General features: G+C 37.3%; 2 protein-coding genes across 6 annotated transcripts; both read right to left on the reverse strand.

The window, feature by feature from the left end:
- Positions 1-981: 981 nt before the first annotated feature.
- Positions 982-5,048, reverse strand: LOC113330222. 3 transcript variants are annotated; one of them, XR_003350114.1, is made up of 5 exons: positions 4,220-5,048; positions 3,642-4,061; positions 2,268-3,270; positions 1,590-1,768; positions 1,335-1,472 (listed from the first exon to the last, which is right to left on the reverse strand). XR_003350114.1 is itself a non-coding variant. In XM_026577081.1 (4 exons), the coding sequence occupies exons 1-4, from the start codon at positions 4,767-4,769 to the stop codon at positions 1,250-1,252; spliced, it is 2,196 nt and encodes a 731-aa protein (XP_026432866.1). In that variant the 5' UTR covers positions 4,770-5,046; the 3' UTR covers positions 982-1,249. The 3 variants fall into 3 exon arrangements, 2 of the variants coding, with proteins under 2 accessions (XP_026432866.1, XP_026432867.1); XM_026577081.1 differs by lacking the exon at positions 1,590-1,768 and having other exon boundaries at positions 982-1,472; positions 4,220-5,046; XM_026577082.1 differs by having other exon boundaries at positions 1,334-1,768.
- Positions 5,049-5,177: 129 nt separating this feature from the next.
- LOC113330238 lies at positions 5,178-9,104 on the reverse strand. 3 transcript variants are annotated; one of them, XM_026577103.1, is made up of 4 exons: positions 8,509-9,104; positions 7,883-8,211; positions 6,481-7,489; positions 5,178-5,657 (listed from the first exon to the last, which is right to left on the reverse strand). In XM_026577103.1, exons 3-4 carry the CDS (start codon positions 7,467-7,469, stop codon positions 5,438-5,440), a joined length of 1,209 nt encoding a protein of 402 aa, XP_026432888.1. In that variant the 5' UTR covers positions 7,470-7,489; positions 7,883-8,211; positions 8,509-9,104; the 3' UTR covers positions 5,178-5,437. The 3 variants fall into 3 exon arrangements, with proteins under 3 accessions (XP_026432888.1, XP_026432886.1, XP_026432889.1); XM_026577101.1 differs by having other exon boundaries at positions 7,883-8,214; XM_026577104.1 differs by having other exon boundaries at positions 5,178-5,919; positions 7,883-8,214.
- Positions 9,105-20,222: the final 11,118 nt, after the last annotated feature.

The following is a 20,222-nucleotide window of genomic DNA, read 5'->3' on the forward strand; positions in this document are numbered from 1 at the left end:
TCCATTTACCTAGTTCCGCTTGAAGATTTTTTAATTTTTTAATTTCTTTCGAAATATTTCTGGATCTATGAATACACTCGACTTTATTGTTTAAGAACTTTATCTGTTTGTGAATGTTCCCAAAAGTATTAGAGTTCCAATGGGCTAAAACGGAGGATAGCAATTTTAGGAGCCCAGAAAAAGTTATTTCTCTAGAATTTTCCAAGCGCAAATTTCAAGAGGCTTCAACCATCGTGGATAAGGTGGAGTGAGTTAACCAAGATCTAAGAAATCTAAATGGTTTATGAAGCCTATTTTTCTCAGATTGGTAGTCACTTTTTCAAAACGAAACAATTACAAAACCCATAGGATTTGCTCTAAGTGAATCTAAAAATCATTTCATTAATGAAGTCTCTCTCTCAAGTATTAGCAGGGGCATTTTAGTCATAAGGTTTTTATTACTTTTGAGGCTGTAAAAAAATCTTACTATCTACTCTTGTAATAAACCAAGATTTGTGGGGCATGACTTGAGCAAAATGTGCTGATAAATTTTCTATTGTCACCATGGATATGAGGTTTTGATTGTGAGCTAAAATCTGGTACCACTTGTCATTCAAAGCTGATGAATCCGAAATCTACTAGAATCTTCAAGATTTTTTTGGTTCTTAGTCTATTTCTTTTAATCTGTCTCTTCTCCGTGGATGCGTTGATCGCTCTAGTGATTTTTTTTCAGGCCCTCGACATGAAGCCTCGCGATGCGGCTGTGCTGTCCAACAGGAGTTTGTGCTATGTGTATTTAAAAAAAAGGAGATCTCGCTTTTGAAGATGCTACTCAATGCATATCGCCTAAGGCGCATTATATGGCAGCCGTAGCACGCAAAATGCAGAATGTACATATTCCTCACCTTTTCCTTGGTTAATTTTCTGCTTTCCTTTGATTTGAATAACCGTCAGAAACAGTGGAGTTGAAACTTAAAACTCTGGAACTGTTGTCAGGAGTGATTGAATGCGCCAGGAAAGGTACTTTATTTTTTGACTAAAAAAAAAATATGCAACACACAGTCAGCTACCTTGTTAGCTTCTACAAAACTAAAATACAAGGGGTAATTAGATTTCGCACATTTCATGAGCTAACCAGAGGTTGTGTTTTCTCCATTTACACCCTACCGAAACACCCTGAAGTGTAACTACCAAAATATCACTTACCACATTAACCAGTTCTCGTTTTCATATTTGTACAACAAGTGAAGTCCGCTTACACAACAATCTATCACTTGGCAGTTTCATCTCCATGGATGGCGCCAGTTGTAGCTGGAAGAAAAAAAGGATCTTTTCCATTTTGATAAATACTGAATAACTGCGTCGAGTATCTTCTAGCCAGCCTCTTGCAGTCCTCAACTGCTGTAGAATCGAATATCTCCAGCTCTTTGACAGACTTGTTCAGGTCACCTTCGCAGTCCTCATCCATTAAAAACTTGGCCAAAGTAGTACACCTGTTAAGAGGAAATATCAGTAAGGCTAAAAGTGTATAAAAACGAAAAACCAAGAAAATATGTTACTGTTCATTCATTCTTCTCATTCCATTTTTGTTCATTGCTTTTCGACATAACTATGAACATTTTGCTGAATGGCTATCCTGCCCTGTGCAGCTGAAGACACGAGCAAGGAACTATGCTGCTCCCACTGGTCAACCAACAACTACAGATTTCAAAATTTGGGAAGCCAGCAAATCTTTTATCTGACAATTACGGAGAATCCGGCCACTTGTTTATCTGGTGCCACCCAATTCCTTCGATAACCGATATGCAAAATCCGCAGTCAATACAAATATTGAAATTTCATTCAGATAATCTATTTGCAGAATTATATCATATCTCCACCAACTATATTAAGACTTAACAACTACGATAGGAGGTGCTATATTTAGACTGGGATATGAGGAAAGAACAAATGTATGATATGCTCATTCCTCTTGACACGCATTTTGATTCCGATGAATAAAGATAAGTCTTCAGATATTGTGATATGCAAGTCATAATGCTCTAACTACTAAAGAAATAAGAGGATAGTTCTCTAAGGTAAAGCCAAATAATAGATGATTTGCATCATTCAAATGACATTAGGAAAACAACCTATGAATTCAACAGAAGAATATGAAAAGAGTCCATGCAATAGATTAAGCAACTGAACATAGACAGTATAAAAACTGTAAACAACAAGCTCTCAAATCTTTGCGACATTGAACAAGCCAACGTATGAGAGAATTGGAAAAGAAGGAAAAAACATACCTGAGTGCGTCGCTGTTATGGAGCAACCCCTTGTCTTCACATATCTGCTGTCGATAGAGAGAACAAACAGCTTTCATACACAGCTCAGGTTCCTCTTCAAATGAAGAAACCATATCAGCCTCAAACTTCCATTTGATTTCTTTGTCTTCGTTTGTATTCCTATATTTCATTGCCAGCATGTCCATAAGGGCCCCAAGCGAACATTCTGAATCAGAATCTTCAGACTCGCCAAGAATTTCAACACTGTCCTCATCTGAGACCAAGTGCACAAAAGGCTCCGTATACATTTCCAGATGATCTTGAGATGATGATCCATGTTGAGATGGTCTCTCCTCCGAACAGCCCCACCCCTTCCACTCTTCAACGTTTTCACCCTCACTTAAAACACGTAGACTACCAGGGTCATACACATTTAGCACCTTCTCTTTGGTTTTACACTCATACACATTGGAATCTTTCCTGTCGTTTTCATCTCTTTGCTTTTCACCCCTTTGAATAACGTCATTTTGCGAACCCTGCGCTTCGCAATCTATCTTTTCAGAACTGTGCAATTGTACACATCTCAATGTTGAACTTTCCTTTCCACTTCTCAGGACTAGGCTCTCCAACTTCGAAATGCGAGACTCTACATATCCTTCCATTGTTGAAAGTTTATTATCCATCCTCAGGACTATGTTCTCCAAATCCAAAATGCGAGACTCCATACTTTCTGCCAAATCGGAGAACATTTTTCTCCAACATTCAAATGCATCCGCATGTGTCCGTTGAGTCTCATCTGCAGCAGCAGTCTTTCTAATTTCTTCTACCTCCGCCAATTTACCCTGGAGTTTAGTGCACTCCACTTTCCTCTTCTCGAACTCCACAGACAATTCAAAACACTTACTTTTGTGATGCTCCAGACTCTCCGATTCAACCACTGTTTCCATATTTCCGGTCAATGATTCTGGTTCTCCAGACTTTTCTGCTCTTTCAACATTTTCCATCGTCCTCCCGATTCTATCAGCTGCATGAAATTCCCAATTAGTAAGACAATGCAATGATTCTTAATGCTCCTCAGGGGGATATTTGACAGATTAAAAATTCCCAATTAGTAAGACAATGAAATGATTCTTACTGTTTGTCTAGGGAATTTAACAGATTGAAGACTCCCAATTAGATAATCAAAGCAATGCAATGATTCCTCTGGGGACTTAAGTTAGCAGATGAAATTATGAAATTTCTCAATTATCATATTTTAAACATGTAAGCAAACGAAACGATCAACAGGAACAACGGGTAGAACAGATGAAACTATGAAATTAAGCAAACGAAACGAACAACAACAACAAGATAAAAAAAAACCACAAAAATAAAGAAGATGAGCGAATTACTTACAGAAATCACCACTAGCAGCTGGTTGAATTCCTGCTACATCAAGGGAGCGGTCATGTTCTTCCATTATCTTCTTCCTCGATTTTGAGCAATTGGAATCCCTAGGTTCTATAGGGCCTATACCTGTACCTGCACCTTCCCCATCTCTACTTGTATTCTTAAAAAGCTTCTTCTTCTTCTTAAGATTGTTATAATAATTTGAATAATAATTGTAATGTTTTTCACAAAATCTACTTTTAGGAACACTAGGATCCTCCGCAGCCGCTCCATGACTCATACTAAAATTCCCGCATCTATATATACCAGATGTGTGAGAACAGAAGTGTTCATCTGGAAGCAGCTTCATCTCCATCTCCTCCTTGTTCTTCTTTAGATATTTTCTCTTTTTTGAAGTCATCGAAGAAGGATTCTTAGTAGAAGAATCTGTAAAAATTTCGTAAGAATTACTCATAATTTCGGAAATCCCAATTAGGGGGACTAAATTCAACAGATGAATCTATGAAATTTGTCAATTAGTTATCATAATTGAAACAAACGAAAACATAAATCAGTTAATTAAAGAAGATATAAGAATTACTCACTAGCAGCTGGTTGAATTCCTGTTACATCAAGGGAGCGGTCATGTTCTTCCATTACCTTGTTCCTCATTTTTGAGAAATTGGGATCCCTAGTTTTTATACCAGAAGCACCATCACCATCTCTACTTGTCTTCTTCTTCCGAAGATTCTTATAATAATTGTAATGTCTTTCACAATACTTAGTCTTAGGAACACTATGAGCCATCCTTAAATTCTTGCATCTCCATGTACCATTATTGTGACGACATAAGTGCTCATCTGGTAGCGGGAGCTTATTCTTCATCAGGAACTCAATCTCCTCCATCTTCTCCTTGGGTAGAAATCTAATCTTGTTTGAACTTATCAGCAAAGAAGGATTCTCTGTATAAAAATCTGTAAAATCCTTGTAATGTTTATCACAGTACTGTAGCTTATTGTCACCATTAACATTCTTGCAATAAATTTTCCCATCGTTTCTTCTGCAAATCTTTTCATCACCACCACCGGCTTCCTGACGAGCCGCCTCCATTACAACAACAGAAGAAAGTCCTAATTTTGCCCTAGATCTGATCATTTCTCTCTCTCTCTCAAGTACACTGTTTAGCTGGTGGGGTCACTTTACTTGCTTTTTATCTTCTATACAGATAAGAAGGTCCTAGCAGGGGTATTTTAGTCATAAGGTTTTTTTTTACTGTGGAAGCAGTAAAAAAAAAATCTACTGGCAGTAATGACATAATCTTCTGTTTCAAGTTTTACACTCCCACCCACCGGGATCATGTTACATTGTTTTGTTTTGCCATGGCCATGGGGTTTTAAAGAACATTGGCAAACTCGAATACTCCAAACTATGCTATTTTTTGTTACAAGGAAAAAGCAAGACCCCCAAAATCAGCTTTGTTCTTCAGTAAGAGTAATGATTGTGAGCTAGAAATTGTTAGTTCATAAATCCGGAACTAAAATGATTCATCTATTTCCAGATAACTATGCAACAAATGGTCTATTAACAGAAGAGACATATTACAATACAACAAAAGGGGTAATCTAGCTTTGATATCAGAATTATACATTGCACATTTCATTACCAGTTCATTGAGCTAAACAAGGATTGTTTTTCCATCCATGTACACCTATCAAAAGTGTAACTACCAAAATATCATGTACCACATAGGAGAGTGATACGCATCCAAGTGCAAGATTGTAGGGCCTAGTACAGAAAGTGAAGGCTACTTACACAGCAATTAATCACTTAGCCGCTTGATCTCCACGGCTGGGAGTTGTAGCAGGAAGGAAAAGAGGATCTTTCCCATTTTGGTAAATATTGAATGACTGCGTCGAGTATCTTCTAGCCAGCCTCTTACAGACGTCAACGGCTTTAGAATCAAATGTCTCCAACTCTTCGACAGACTTGTTGAGGTCACCTTCGCAGTCCCCATCCAATAGAAACTTGGCCAAAGTAGTACACCTGTTGAAAGTAAATATCAATAAGGCTAAAAGTGTACGAAGATGAAAAACCAAGAAAAGATGTTACTGTTGATCCTTCTCATTCCATTTTATTCATTAGAACTATGAACATTTTTGATGGCTGGCCTTCTTCCCTGTGCACGTGCAGCCACAAGCACCAAATCTCACTGTTCAACCAACAACTACAGATTTTAAATCTGGGGAAGCCAGCAAATCCTTTATCGGAGAAATCAACCACTAATATTTCTGGTGCCACCCAATTCCTTCAATAGTTGATATACAAAGTCCACAGTAAGTACAAGAGTTGATATTTCATTTTGTTAAGCTGGATCATATTATATATCCGCCAACGGCCAACTATATTGAGAATTAACAACAACAGGTTTTCAGTAAAGGAAGGCAGTGCTATATTTTGACTGTGACATGAGAAAGGAACTAATGCATGATATGCTCATTCTTCTTGACGCTCATTTTATTCAAAGTATTAAGGTCAAGTCTTCAGACGCGACATGCAAGTAATAGTGCTCTAACCACTGCTAAAATGAGAGGATGGTTTTCTAAGGTAAGGCCAAGTAGTCCAGAAATTGTAACATTTATATAATATGGCAAATCAAGATATTATGATAACAACCTATGAATTCAACATGATAAATTGAAAAGGGACCAAGCAATAGATTGAGCAACTGAACATAGACAACATAAAGATTATAAACCAACAAGATCTCAAATTTTTGCGACATTGAACAAGCCACTGTATTTTAACTCCAAAAACAGTAATTTGCGAATTGAAAATGAAGGAAAATTGTAGAGAATTCTTAACATACCTGAGCGCATCGCTATTATGGAGCAACCCCTTGCCTTCAGAAATCTGCTGTCGATAGAGAGCACAAACAGCTTTCACACACAGCTCAGGTTCCTCTCCAAATGAAGAAAGCATGTCAGCCTCAAACTTCCATTTGATTTCTTTGCCTTCGTTCGTATTCCTATATTTCATCGCCAGCATGTCCAAAAGGGACCCAAGAGAACGTTCTGAATCAGAAGAACCATCAGAATCTTCAGACTCGCCAAGAATTTCAACACTGTCATCATCTGAGACCAAGTGCACGAAAGGCTCAGTACTCATTTCCAGATGATCTTGAGATGATGATCCATGTTGAGATGGTCTCTCCTCTGAGCAGCCCAAACCCTTCCTTTCTTCAACGTTTTCACCCTCACTTGATACACGCAGACTACCAGCATCATACAGCACCTTCTCTTTGGTTTTACACCCATACACATCAGAATCCATCCTGTCATTTTCATCTCTTAGCTTTTCAACACTTTGAGTAACGTCATTTTGCGAACCCCGCGTGTCGGACTCTATCTTTTCACAATGGTGCAATTGTACACATCTCAATATTGAACTTTCCTTTCCACTTCTCAGGACTTGGCTCTCCAACTTTGAAATGCGAGACTCTACACATCCTTCCATTGTTGAAATTTTATTATCCATCCTCAGGACTATGTTCTCCAAATCCAACATGCGAGACTCCATTCTTTCTGCCAAATCAGAAAACATTTTCCTCCAACATTCAGTTGCATCCGCGGGTGTCCGTTCACTCTCATCTGTAGCAGCAGTCTTTCTAGTTTCTTCTACCTCCCCTAATTTACCCTGGAGTTTAGCGAACTCGACTTTCTTGTTCTCAAGCTCCACAGACAATTGAACACACTTAATTTTGTAATGCTCCAGAATCTCTGATTCAACAGCAGTTTCCGTAATTCCAGTTAATGATTCTGGTTCTCCAGACTTTTCTGCTCTTTCAACATTTTCCATCTTCCTCCAAATTCTATCAGCTGCATGAAAAATTGCCAATTAGCATGACAATGCAACGATTCTTACTGTTCCCCAGGGGGATTTAACAGATTCAAAATCCCCAATTAGTAAGACAATGAAATGATTCCTCTAGGGAATTTAACAGATTGAGGATTCCCAATTAGTTAGACAAAGCAATGCAATGATTCCTCTGGGGGAATCAAGTTAGCATGGTATCATAGCTTCAAAACATTCAATTTCTAACAGGAAATTCTTAATTAGTAAGACAATGCAATGATTCTTACTGTTCCTCAGGGAGATTTAACAAATTAAAAGTTCCCAATTAGTAAGACAATGATTGAGGATTCCCAAGCAATGCAATGATTCCTCTGGGGAATTAAGTTAGCAGATGAAACTATGAAAGAATTACTCACAGGTATCACCATCTTCCTCCTCCGTTTCGATCCCCAAGTTACTTGTATAGGACCAGACCGTGCACCTTGATCACCATCTCCTGTACTTGTCTTCTTCTTCTTCAGAAGCTTCCTCTTCTTATGATACTTTGCATAATAATTGTAATGTTTTTCACAATATTTGCTCTTAGGAACACCATTATGACTAATCCTAAAATTCTTGCATCTCCATTTACCTCCATCTGATATGAAACTACAAATCTGTTCATCTGGAGGCAGCTTCTTCTTCTTCATTTCATTTGAAGTGACCAAAGATGGTTTTTCCATTAAAAAATCTGTGAAATCTATATCTGCTGGAAACATATAAAATTCCCAATTAGTAAGACAATGAAGTGATTCTTACTGTTCCTCTAGGGAATTTAACAGATTGAGGATTCCCAATTAGTTACACAAAGCAAGCAATGCAATGGATCCTCTGGGGAATTAAGTTAGTAGATGAAATTTCAGAATTATCATATTTTAAACATGTAAGCAAACCAAACGAACAACAACAACAACGAGTAGAACAGATAAAATTTTGACCAAATAATTAAGCAAAAATGAAGACAAAAAATCATAAAAATGAAGAAGATATAAGAATTACTCACGCGTATCATCACTAGCAGCTGGTTGAATTCCTGTTACATCAACTACCTTGTTCCTCAATTTTTGGGAATTGGAATCCCTAGTTTCTATAAGATCTGTAGCTGCACCATCTCTATTTCTCTTCTTAAGAAGCCACCGCTTGGTAGATAAGCTTGCATAGTAATTGTAATGTTTTTGACAATATGTAGAATTATAAACACCATGAACCACCCTTAGATTCTTGCATCTCCATGAACCAGTATTGAGACGACACAGGTGTTCATCTGGAAGCGGAAGCTTATTCTTCTTCAGCAACTCAATCTCCTCCATCTTCTTCTTTGGTAGACATTTACTCTTGTTTAAACTTATAAGAGAAGGATTCTCTGTATAAAAATCTGTAAAATTCTTGTAATGTTTATCACAGTAGTCTAGTTTATTATCACCACTAACATTCTTGCAGTTCCATAATTTCCCATCGTTTTTCTTTCTGCAAATCTTTTCACCACCACCAGCAGATTCCTGATGAGCCGCTTCCATTACAAGAGCAGAAAGTGATAATTTTGACCTAGAAGTGAAATCAGATCCGATCATTATTCTAAGTGAATCTAAAAATCATTTCACTAAAGAAGTCTCTCTCTAAGTACTGTTGGTTAGGTGGGGTTTTCCTACTTTTTGTGTTATTTTCTAGGGAATACTCATAAACTGCCCCACTCTCAATTTTGATTTAATAAATTGCCCCCGTTTTTTTTAACTTTTCAAAACTGCCTCACGGTTAACTTTTCCATATAATTTAGTTTTCCATCTAATTTTTTACTTATTTACCCTTTACTTGTCACGTTTATCTTCTACTTCATTTTCTTTCAGGTTCATCGAACTCGGTTCATGGATTTAGGGTTCGGGGTTTAGGGTTACGGTTTAAGGTTCAGGGTTCAGGGTTAGGGGATTAGGGTTCATAGTTCAGGCTTCATTGTTCATGGTTCAGGGTTCATGGTTCACGATATAGTTCAGAGTTACGGGCTTAGGGTTCATGGTTCATGGTTACGGTTCATAATTCACGACATAGTTCAGGGTAAATATGACTTTTTAACAGGTAAGATAACTGCAACCTTGCATTTAACGGGATGGAAAGCGTTATTTGAAAAAAACGGGGCAGTTTAGAAAAGTGCTAAAAAGTGGGGGCATTTTTTTTACCCTAATTCAAAACTGGGGCACTTTATCAAGATTCCCTTTTTCTATTATATTACGCATAGAAGGTCCCGACAGGGGCATTTTAGTCATAAGGTTTTTATTACTGTTGAAGCTGTAAAAAATCTTACTATCTACTGTTGTAATGATGAAATAAACAAAGATTTGTGAGGCATGACTTCAGTCGAACGCGTAATCGGGGGATATGGAAACTAATTGAGGGATATGAATTACTTTCCCCAACCAAAGGTGTCTGCTAAGGAATGTTTTTTGGGACGAAAATACTAAAACACCCTTAGATTAATTAAAATAACATTATAAAAAGACTGTTATACCCTCCCCACTAAATTAAAAACTTAAAATCAAAACCAGAAAACAAAAATCAATTATCCCCATTTGATTTGTGCCGGCATACTCGATACTTAGGGTTAGGTTTTGATTTTTTTTTCTTCCATCTTCCTCTCCTCTTCTTCATCGTTCTTCATATACTCTACGATTAATCGTTGAACCAAAAATTTCTTCGTCGATTAAAACCAACCCATAAGAATGCCTCCACGAAACAAATCAGATGCCCAATCGAAATCAAAATCGATTGCTCAACAGAAATTAAAGAAAAGGCTTGTTTTGATTGCTCAAGAGCAAGAAAACGAAGAACAAGAGTTATCGGACGATCAACTACTCAGAAGTATGGCTTACGTGAGAAGTAAGTCATTTCAAACTGTTTAATTAGTGTTTCAATCGATTTGTAGCAATGGGTTTAGGTCGAAATCGCGAAACCCTAAGTGAAACAGTTGAGTTTCAGAAATTCCGGCACTCATTTTAGTATGAAGACCACACCGGAAACTAGTACCGACAGTCAATCTAGGATGAAGACCACACCGGTATCCCGTTCCGACGTTCAATTTCGGTTGAAGACCGCACCGGAACTTAGTTTCAGCAATGAATTTATGATGAACACCATTTCTGAACCTAGTACCGGCATTTATTTGAACTTTTGCGAGTATGCCGGTAGCAAGCTTCTAATCAACAGAAAACCCTATGATTTTGTTAGTTGTTCCGGCATACATTGTATGTTAGATTCCATGCCGGTACTAGAGTTTTTGTATCCAGAAACTTTAGAACTACTACCGGCATCCTGGACAATTTTATTCCAATGCCGGTACTCCATTCCGGCATTTATTTTTATTTTACGTAGCTGCCGGTACTTGAGTTTTCTTATCCAGGAATTTCCTATAGTAAACCGGCATCCTAGGAACTTATTTATCAATGTCGGCAGCTGCTCCCGGCATGTAATCGTTTTGATATACTATGTCGGTATTGTATCCCGGCATGTTCGATACTTTATTTTTCAGTATGCCGGTATTTATGATTTTATGCTGTAATGTGGTTTATGTATGTCGGTATTAGAAATTAAAGTTAGTTGTCTTATATTTATTTCGTGCTTCTTTTGAAATAGATATAAAGCAAAGGAAGCTAAAGCAAAGGAGGCTAACAAAGGAAAATCTAAAGATGTTGTCACTAAGAAAAGAAGGAAGGATGGTCTTGATACTCCTCAATCTCTGCCTCCTCGAGGGAAAAACAAAAAGCGTTTGGGTGCTAATACAAGAGGGGAAATTTGGGAGAATGGTCGTGATCGTAGTAAAACCGGAGCTGTTGAGGAGGAAGATGAGAAAGATGAGCAAGATGAGCAAGAGGAAAGTGAGGAGGAAGATAATTAGATTGAACCAACTCAATTAGCAATCCAAAGCCAAGGAGTATTGGAACAAGGTGGTCCAAGTCAACAACCCACACAAGGCAAGGAGAAAGGCAAAGGAAAAGTAAAAGTTAAAGGTTCGCACCTTCCTCATGTTGATGACATGATGCCCGACCTTGATCGTGGTAGAATTTGGGGCGCAACTTCTTATGATCCGGGGTATCTATTTGGCTACAAGCACTCGTGGGCTCGTACTATATATCAAACCTATGTAATAATTTCTACCTCGTGCATATGTATTGTTTTGTATTTATGCATAGTCTCTTAATCATATTACCTCTTAATTGTAGGATCATACGAAGGTTGTGCGTGTTTGCCAAAACCAAGTCGCGCTCATTGGGATTTTTCTAAGGAGCATGAAGATGTTCAAGCAATAGTTAAGGATTCTGGTCTATATCCTTTGGTTGAAAATTATGTGAAACCAGATATTATGACAGTCAATTGCTTCGTCGAAAGGTATCATGGTGAATCAGATACCATGCACTTCCCGTTTGGCGAGATGACCTTGATCCCTGATGATGCTCAGAACATCCTAGGCTTGAGTGTTACCGGGAAATCAATTGCAGAAGGAGATAATCATTCTTTTGACCTAGAATTGACGAAGTTGCACGAGCTTACTAAAAAGTTGCTTGGTTGGGACTACAAAACTTCTGTGGAAAGCTTTTATGTATCTAAGCTTAGTAGGACAAAGACCATCAAGCTGACCCTACTTAATAAGAAGTTTCAAAACTCAAAGGAAAGAAGTTTGAAGGATGGATGGGACCCCGCACAAATTCGTTATTCATCTTGGGCACTAGGATATTCCCTGACACTAGTGGAAACAGGGTTAGTGCAGACTACCTTCAATACATGGATCCGTTGGAAGATGTCTTTAGCTATTCCTGAGGCACCGTGGTAATGGCACATTTGATGACGGAGATGAGAAGGGCCTCTTTGGCGGTTACAAACCAATTTGTCGGGAATTTCACTCTACTCCAGGTAATTTTATTTTTAAGCTTATGTTCTTATATATATTATTCAGATGTAGCCTTTTCAAAAAATTTATTGATTTTTATATGTATCATTTCACATTGGTATAGTTGTGGGCTTATGAACATTTCCCAACATTGTTCAAGGACAATCCCTTCTTGAAGATTATTCCCGTTGATGACCCCGAGGAGCCTAGAGCCAAGAGATACCAGTTCAACAGCCATCCGAAGCCCGGTAACGATCATCGACTGACATATATGAGATTGGCTCTGGACACGATGACTACCAAAGATGTTGTGTTCGACCCTTACAACGGGCCAATATTTGAGGTCTCATAACATTGCATTTTACAACGGGCCTTTGTTCCACCCAAGGGGATACGTTATGGCTGATCCTCGACGTGTGATGCGGCAACTTGTATACAAGCAATTACCCTGCTACATGACATCCTATACTGAAAGGTATCAGCTTGACCTTTCTGTATCCATGGCAAGTTCCACAAGGTTGAGGGCAGATTATGATCCAACTCCAGAACCAAAACATTAGAGGGATAGGGAACCACGTCGTTTGGTAGATGCTACTGATTGGGAGCTTGTGAACAACGGTGATAAAGTCGACCCAACCTACATTACTAATTACTTGGAATGGTCACATCCTTTTGTCGTGCGCCCGGAAGACGTCGAAGTTCCACCCCAGAAAAACCCTCCCGTTCCAACTCCTATAGAGGCACCACCTACGATGACCCAACTTAATAAGACCGTAGGATTGCTAGTAAGTATTGTTAATTTCTTACTCGTTTAATGTACACATAATTTTATATTAGCATATATGTACTAATTATGTGTTGTATCTATGAAACTAGCGGCGTCGGCTTGGCAAGTTGAAGAAGATGTTAGGTTGCAAGTACGAGGAAGAAGAGGTGCTATCCCTTGAAGAAATGAAGGAAGTCGTGGAAAAGCTTGATAAGATTGAAGACCCAAGTGAAAGAACTTTCTTTGGGGAAACAAGGAAGGTGCCCGTTTCCAAGAAGCAAAAAACCAAGTGATGACTCTATAGTTGTGTTTCGTTATTTGGATTGTGGTTTTTATGTTTTGAACAATTTCTAACTTTGTTGAACTCTATAGTTGAACTCTTTATTTGTTTGGTTTACTTTTGGTTTATGATACTTTGATGAAGAACATTTAAGCACGATTCAGTTGTTTGGTTTATGTTAAACATGTTTAGATCTCTGTAAGTTGTTTGGTTCCGGCATTCAAAGAAATTTAATTTCAATGCCGGAATGTATACCGGCATGGAACTGTTTACTCAAAAACCATTCTGGGCGCAATGGATAAAAAAAAACAAGTTTCTGTGTAAATTACAGATAGTTCCGGCATCAGAAAAAGTATTGGATCTACGCCGGAAACCTGATGTTCTTACTCTTGCATAGTTTTGCATAATTCCGGCATTGGATTTTGATAAATATAGTATGCCGGTATTTGTTATAAATAGGTTACGAATTCTCTATTTATTTCATTCCTAGATAATCTATTACATTATATTTCAAACTTTAAATTAAAACATACTAAAACATGGTAATGGAGTAACTTTGGTTAAAGATGATCTCATAATCTATTTCCATCCTTTTTCAACAATTGCGGATCCTTTGAGCCTTTCGCAAATATCTTCGAAGACATCGTCTGGAATGGGGGTGTCAAGGACAATCTTCATTGGTTAATCTTCCCTTTCAACATATTCCTTTCCCTTCATATAACACCCATCACACCCATCAACAGGCTTGCATTGGCCCTTGTGGTTTTCTCTTGATTCTGATAGTTCAACAGCTTTGTCAAACCATTGAAACTCATCGCACTTTGGGTAATTCAAACACCTTAGAAACATTCTTCCATTTTCAGCATCATCAGTTTTTGCAATCCAAAACCGGCGTGTCCCATCACAGCTTCTACACTTTGAATAAATAAAAGTACAGTCCATGGCTAGATGAGAAGGTGACTTGCAAATTTGACACTGGAAATCATGATTCTGTAAGAGAACATTGTATTAGATATGCGTCATAGTAATGAAGATTTTAAATGTCCATATATTGTTAGTAATGTTCAATCTACTTACTTTGCAAATAGAGCTTGATGATGAATCTCCCATCGCTTGTGAACTTTAAACGTGCTTGATTGATCTATTTTTTGGTGCTTGCTTTCTTCAGAGAAGGTTTTTTGTTATTTGGTGGGTGCTTTGTGTATATTTTTCCAAAGGAATGGGGGGTATTATATAGAAATGAATCTCCAACGGTCTTATTTTTCAAAAAACTAGCCGTTTTTTTTTTTGAAATTCACAAATACCGGCATGGTCGCAATTATATATTTAATGCCGGCATCTAGTACCGACGTTGAACCTTGTTGTTAAACCATTCCGGTAATAGTTGCATATTTCACTGTGAAGAGATTCCTTTATACCGGCATGGACATCTAACGGTAAACTCTACCGGAACTGGGTGCCGGCATTCTATGTCACATTTATTTGTATGCCGGTGTTTGGGTGATTTCAAAAAAACTAGTCGTTGAGGTTTTTCTCTATATAAGGAGAGCTAATACTTGGACCAAAAAGCCCAAAACTCGTGTGTTCTTATATATCTCCTTGAGCCTCTTAGCTTAGAAACCCTAAACCCTAGAATAATCATCTATAAATAGCTTAGTATATAGTAGCTAATCCGACATACAAAAAATGGCATCGTTCGACTACGAGGAAGATTTCGCAATCACCCAAGCATGGTACGCCGAAACTCGTCCATCAACTATAGATAACAACACGTGGGATTCCATGTGGTTGAAGATTTTTAACAAATTTATTCACGATCAGGCTAACCCGAAAGGGAGAACTGCTCAACAAATCGATCAACGACACGACAACATCTCAAATGCGGTGGTTGAGTATCTAAAAATGAAACACCGGATCGAGCACACTGATGGGATTCTGGAAGAACCCTATATGTGATAACCGCAATCACACGGTGTCTAACTAGTAGACAGATGCAAGTACGGGTCGAACCCACAGAGAGCGGTGGAAATACTACAATCAATACTCCTAATCGACTAACCAATCAAGATATGATATTTTTGGATTCTTGGAATTAAGGATTTAAAAAGAATGAAAACAAAAAAAAATAATTAAATACAATGAGAAAGAGAGTCGGTAACCAGGGTTTACGGATTCCACTATTATTTATAATTATGCACCGAAAAGAACTCTAATTCCAAATATGTGTTTATAGATTTGTTCTATTGCACCACCTATTATTGATATAATTTCGGATCATAAACTCGCATCTCCTAAGTATAGCCCATCAAATTTCTAAGCATGACCCATCAAATTATAATGACGAGAGAATTATCGAAAATATAATTTATAGATTCACAATTATTATTTGCTTCGTCTAAGCATAACCCATTAAAAGATTAACCTAAGCAAGAATTATCAAATACTAACAAATATAAATGCAAACTACATGAATTTATGAATTTAGGCTAATGTATCATACAAAGCCGGTGTGCAACAACTCATATTATAATAAAATCAATAAACAAAATTATAGACTTCAAGATTCATTTTTACAGCCTAATACCAAAATAATTCCAATTTATTTCACAATGGTCTATGCTCAAAGTAGTTTTCTCCATGAACCCTAGTTACAAAATCTGGCACACCATATAAATGGATTTCTCAAAACCCATAAAAATAAATTACAAGAGAAAGAAATAATAAACCTATATCACCGTTGTCACCCGGTAAATGATCGTATTCTTCTCTTGTTGTATCTCCTCGAATAGACCTAACCGAGAACCCCCAGTTACATGGTTGACACTTCAATTATATAACCACTGTCTACTTCCCAAAAGTCCAAAGATATTATTACACATCCAAAATATCATAAATAAGGAATGTATATATCTTTTGTCGTCACTTTACCCATTTGAATCATATCTCAAAGAATATTTCACGTGACTTTTTCCATTTCTTTATATACTCTCTTCAAAGATCTTACACATTTAGTGCTCAGTAGTAAATCACATTCCATGCATTGTATAATCCACTAAAAAAATGAAATGGAAACAAAACCAGTATAGTAAGTAGAAATAAAGTTAATTAATGTCGCCATATTTTTGTAATTCCACCACGAACAAAATATTATGCCCAATTAATTCTAAGCCTAATATCATTCCATTAGCTACGAACGTCCATATTTCTTTGACCGGCTCTGATTGGTCAAATACTCGCATAAGTCTAATTTCAGCCGTTTTATTCTTCGGATTACCAGATTTACTTGTATTTCCTACAAAAGCCTTAAAACAATATTATTAGTAAAATAATGAGTCCTGGTTAATGCAGTTATGTGTGTAAATGTATCGCACTTACGTGCTTATCACACGCTACCCGCAATAGTAGTTGCTTCATTTCCGTGGTGTCTACACCGATTTGTCCATGCACGCACAAAGTTTTCCTTGAACTTATCCAACAATTTACCCCAAAATATGAGACGGCACTTGGATACACTTCGTTATATTTTGCAATAAGCATGTTCAATCTATTTTCATATATATCCTCGGTAAGATACCAATAAACTTTCTCCCAATCCTTTAGAAATTCCAACCACTTTTTATGATTTTCATCGTATTCTTTGTCCACTCTTTAATCTTTCCTCTTTCATCATCTTCTTCTTCGGGTGATAGTTTCTTCTTGCGAACATCTTCCTCTAGTTGAGTAACCATTCTCTTCTTAATATCTTCCTTAGAGGGTTCAAGCAAAGCATGACAATGTTTTGTCACATTTTGACGTATATGATACGTACATAAGTAATTTTTTGCATCCAGAAATATATCGGATATAGCACTCATTAATGCGTCATCTTGATCGGTTATGATGACCCTCGGAAATTGATTTTCCGGGAACAATAATTTCAATTTTCATAATGCCCAATGATAATTGTAATCCCTCTCGTTTTCCATTAAACACCAAGCCAATGTAAATGACACTTTGTCCGATGTTTTCCACACGATGTTGAACTACGACATGTTGTATTTGTTTCTCTTGTATGTGCAATCCATCATAAGAACACCACCACATGCATGAGCCAACTGTGAAAGCAAAGGATGCGCAATGAATATTTGAAGAGGTTTGTTGGCCGGTCCTCTTTTAATGATATGCGCGTAGTTGTGATTCCAAATTATCTTATCAAATTCTTGCATAACGGTCCTCCCTTCCCATTCCACTCTTCTAATGGTTGCTTGTGCGCTATAGATTGTACTAACAGAAGAAACGTTCTGATCATCATTTTCCTTGAAGCCTCTGAGAATCACTCTTGGTTTGATACATGCTTTGGTCATTATCTTTACATCCTCGAATTCATGAATTTTTAGCTTCGCAACTACGGAGTGACCAGCAAAATCTTTCGGATCCCGATGGTTATGACGGCCAAACCACACTGCACAATCTCATTCCTTTTCTTTGTCTATTAAATAGAATACAAGCTTGAAGGGGCAATTATCCTTCCTCTATGAGTCTTGTATACCCTATTGGTCTACTTTGGACATACATAACCCTTTCTCTTATGGATATTCTTCTCCTTGTATTGCCCACTTCTCTCGCAAACCATCTCAAAACGATTATCTGAACGTTGGATATTCCTCACCAACACACACATGTTCTTAAGAGCCGTCTCTTTTGCCCAAGCAATCGCTTCCTGTGGAGATTTTATTCCCTACATAAGGACAACAATGGAATATTATAAGGTTCATTACAAGCAATCCCCACATAAAGTTCTAAAAAGAGAAAAATATCGTTTGGTCCTTTTTTAGGTGGGCCCATGTCAGTTTAGTCCTTTGGTCAAACGCTTTTACTGTTTGGTCCATAATTATTTAAAAATATCAAATGGACAAAAGTACCCTTCCATGTTAATTTCTACTTATTTTTTGTAGCAGTTCATTTGTCAAAATGAACTCCTGTTAATTTCTACTTATTTTTTCAGAAATCACCTATATAAACCAGAGTTCATTCCAGAAATGAACTCCATATAAAAACCTAAAAAATACATAGTTCATTCCAGAAATGAACTCCATATAAAAACCTAAAAAAACAGAGTTCATTCCTGGAATGAACTCCATATAAAAACCTAAAAAAACATAGTTCATTCCAGAAATGAACTCCATATAAAACCTAAAAAAACCAGAGTTCATTCCAGAAATGAACTCCATATAAAAACCTTAAAAAAAAATAGAGTTCATTCCAGAAATGAACTCCATATAAAAACCTAAAAAAACCAGAGTTCATTCCAGAAATGAACTCCATATAAAAACCTAAAAAAACAGAGTTCATTCCAGAAATGAACTCCATATAAAAACCTAAAAAAACAGAGTTCATTCCAGAAATGAACTCCATATAAAAACCTAACTTCATCTTCGTCTTCATCATTCTTCAACACCAGCAGGAAAACATCAAAAAATCAAAAATCGACACCAATAAAACAGACGAAATAACATATATAACCGTCATCTTCATCTTCTTCATCATCAACAACACTCATCTTCATCATCTTCATCGTTTACATCATCAGTAGAGAAGAAAAAAATCCTAAAACTCATCTTCTTCAACAACAACAACAGATGAGTTAGTTTACATAAGTCGTTTTCATCATATACAACCGCAGCAGCAACAAATAAACGTGATTTTCACCTTCGAATCACCATTGTTACAGCAGCAGGAAGAAAAAGAAAGAAAAGAAAGTGGAGATGCCATTGTTAGCTTCTAGCAGGAAGAAAAAAACAAGAAAAAGAAAGAGAAATTCTAGATCTGAAAATATAGGAGAGAGAAAGTAAATCTGAGAATGATTTATTCTCTCTTACTTTTTGACTATATATATATGGTCATTATCCAAAAAGGTATTTCTGCCACTACAAGATGACATTTACATCATCCATGACATCACCCTAGGACCAAACTATAATTTATATTACCAAATAGGACCAAACAGACAATTGACTAGGTCAATTGAACTAGACTCTCTCTAATATATTATTTGTAGGACCAATTGGTATTTCCTACCTCTAAAAACTAGGTGAAAAGTATTGTTTGGTAACATACCGGAGGCATTTTATAGTATTCGGATGTATCCGGACCAAGCGGTTTGGAATTTGTTGGATCAATGTATGTCACAATCTAAGGAATGAATGAAAAGAAAATTGAATTAGTTCAAAAAAAAAATTAAAGTACTATGCCGGGTACTATTTCCGGCATGCTCTACGGCAGCTCGGCAAAAACGACCTAAGCCGGAAATTAGTGCCGGCAATCTCGAAAAATGTTCCGGCTTTCCGGAAATGCACTTGAAAAAGAGCACCTAATTTTAAACAGTACCGGCATTGTATTTTCTTGAACATCGATGCCGGAATTGGTAATACCGACATTCTCTTTACACAAGTTCCGACGCCGGAAACCGGGGCCGGCATTCCATATACTTCTAAAACAACGCCGGTACCAAAGTGACTAACTTTTGGATGTTTTTCTAGTGGTACCGGCATTCTAGATATGAAAGATTCCAAGCCGGTATCTCGTGTCGGCTTGGTCCGTAATTTTTTTACCACGCCGGTAATAGGTTCTGGCGTGCTCGATAGTTTGTATAAGACGCCGGTATTTAAGTTCAAAACTCTCTAACTCCTAGGTGTTTTATTGGTGGTACCGGCATGGAAATTTAGGAGGGAACCATGTCGGTTTGGATATTCCATGGAATATCCGGCGGCAGGTAAAAAGTTGACTTCGTGCCGGCATGGTTTTTTTGGTTGAAAACCA

Source organism: Papaver somniferum, unplaced genomic scaffold (genome assembly GCF_003573695.1).
Source record: "Papaver somniferum cultivar HN1 unplaced genomic scaffold, ASM357369v1 unplaced-scaffold_117, whole genome shotgun sequence".
Taxonomy (NCBI): domain Eukaryota; kingdom Viridiplantae; phylum Streptophyta; class Magnoliopsida; order Ranunculales; family Papaveraceae; genus Papaver; species Papaver somniferum.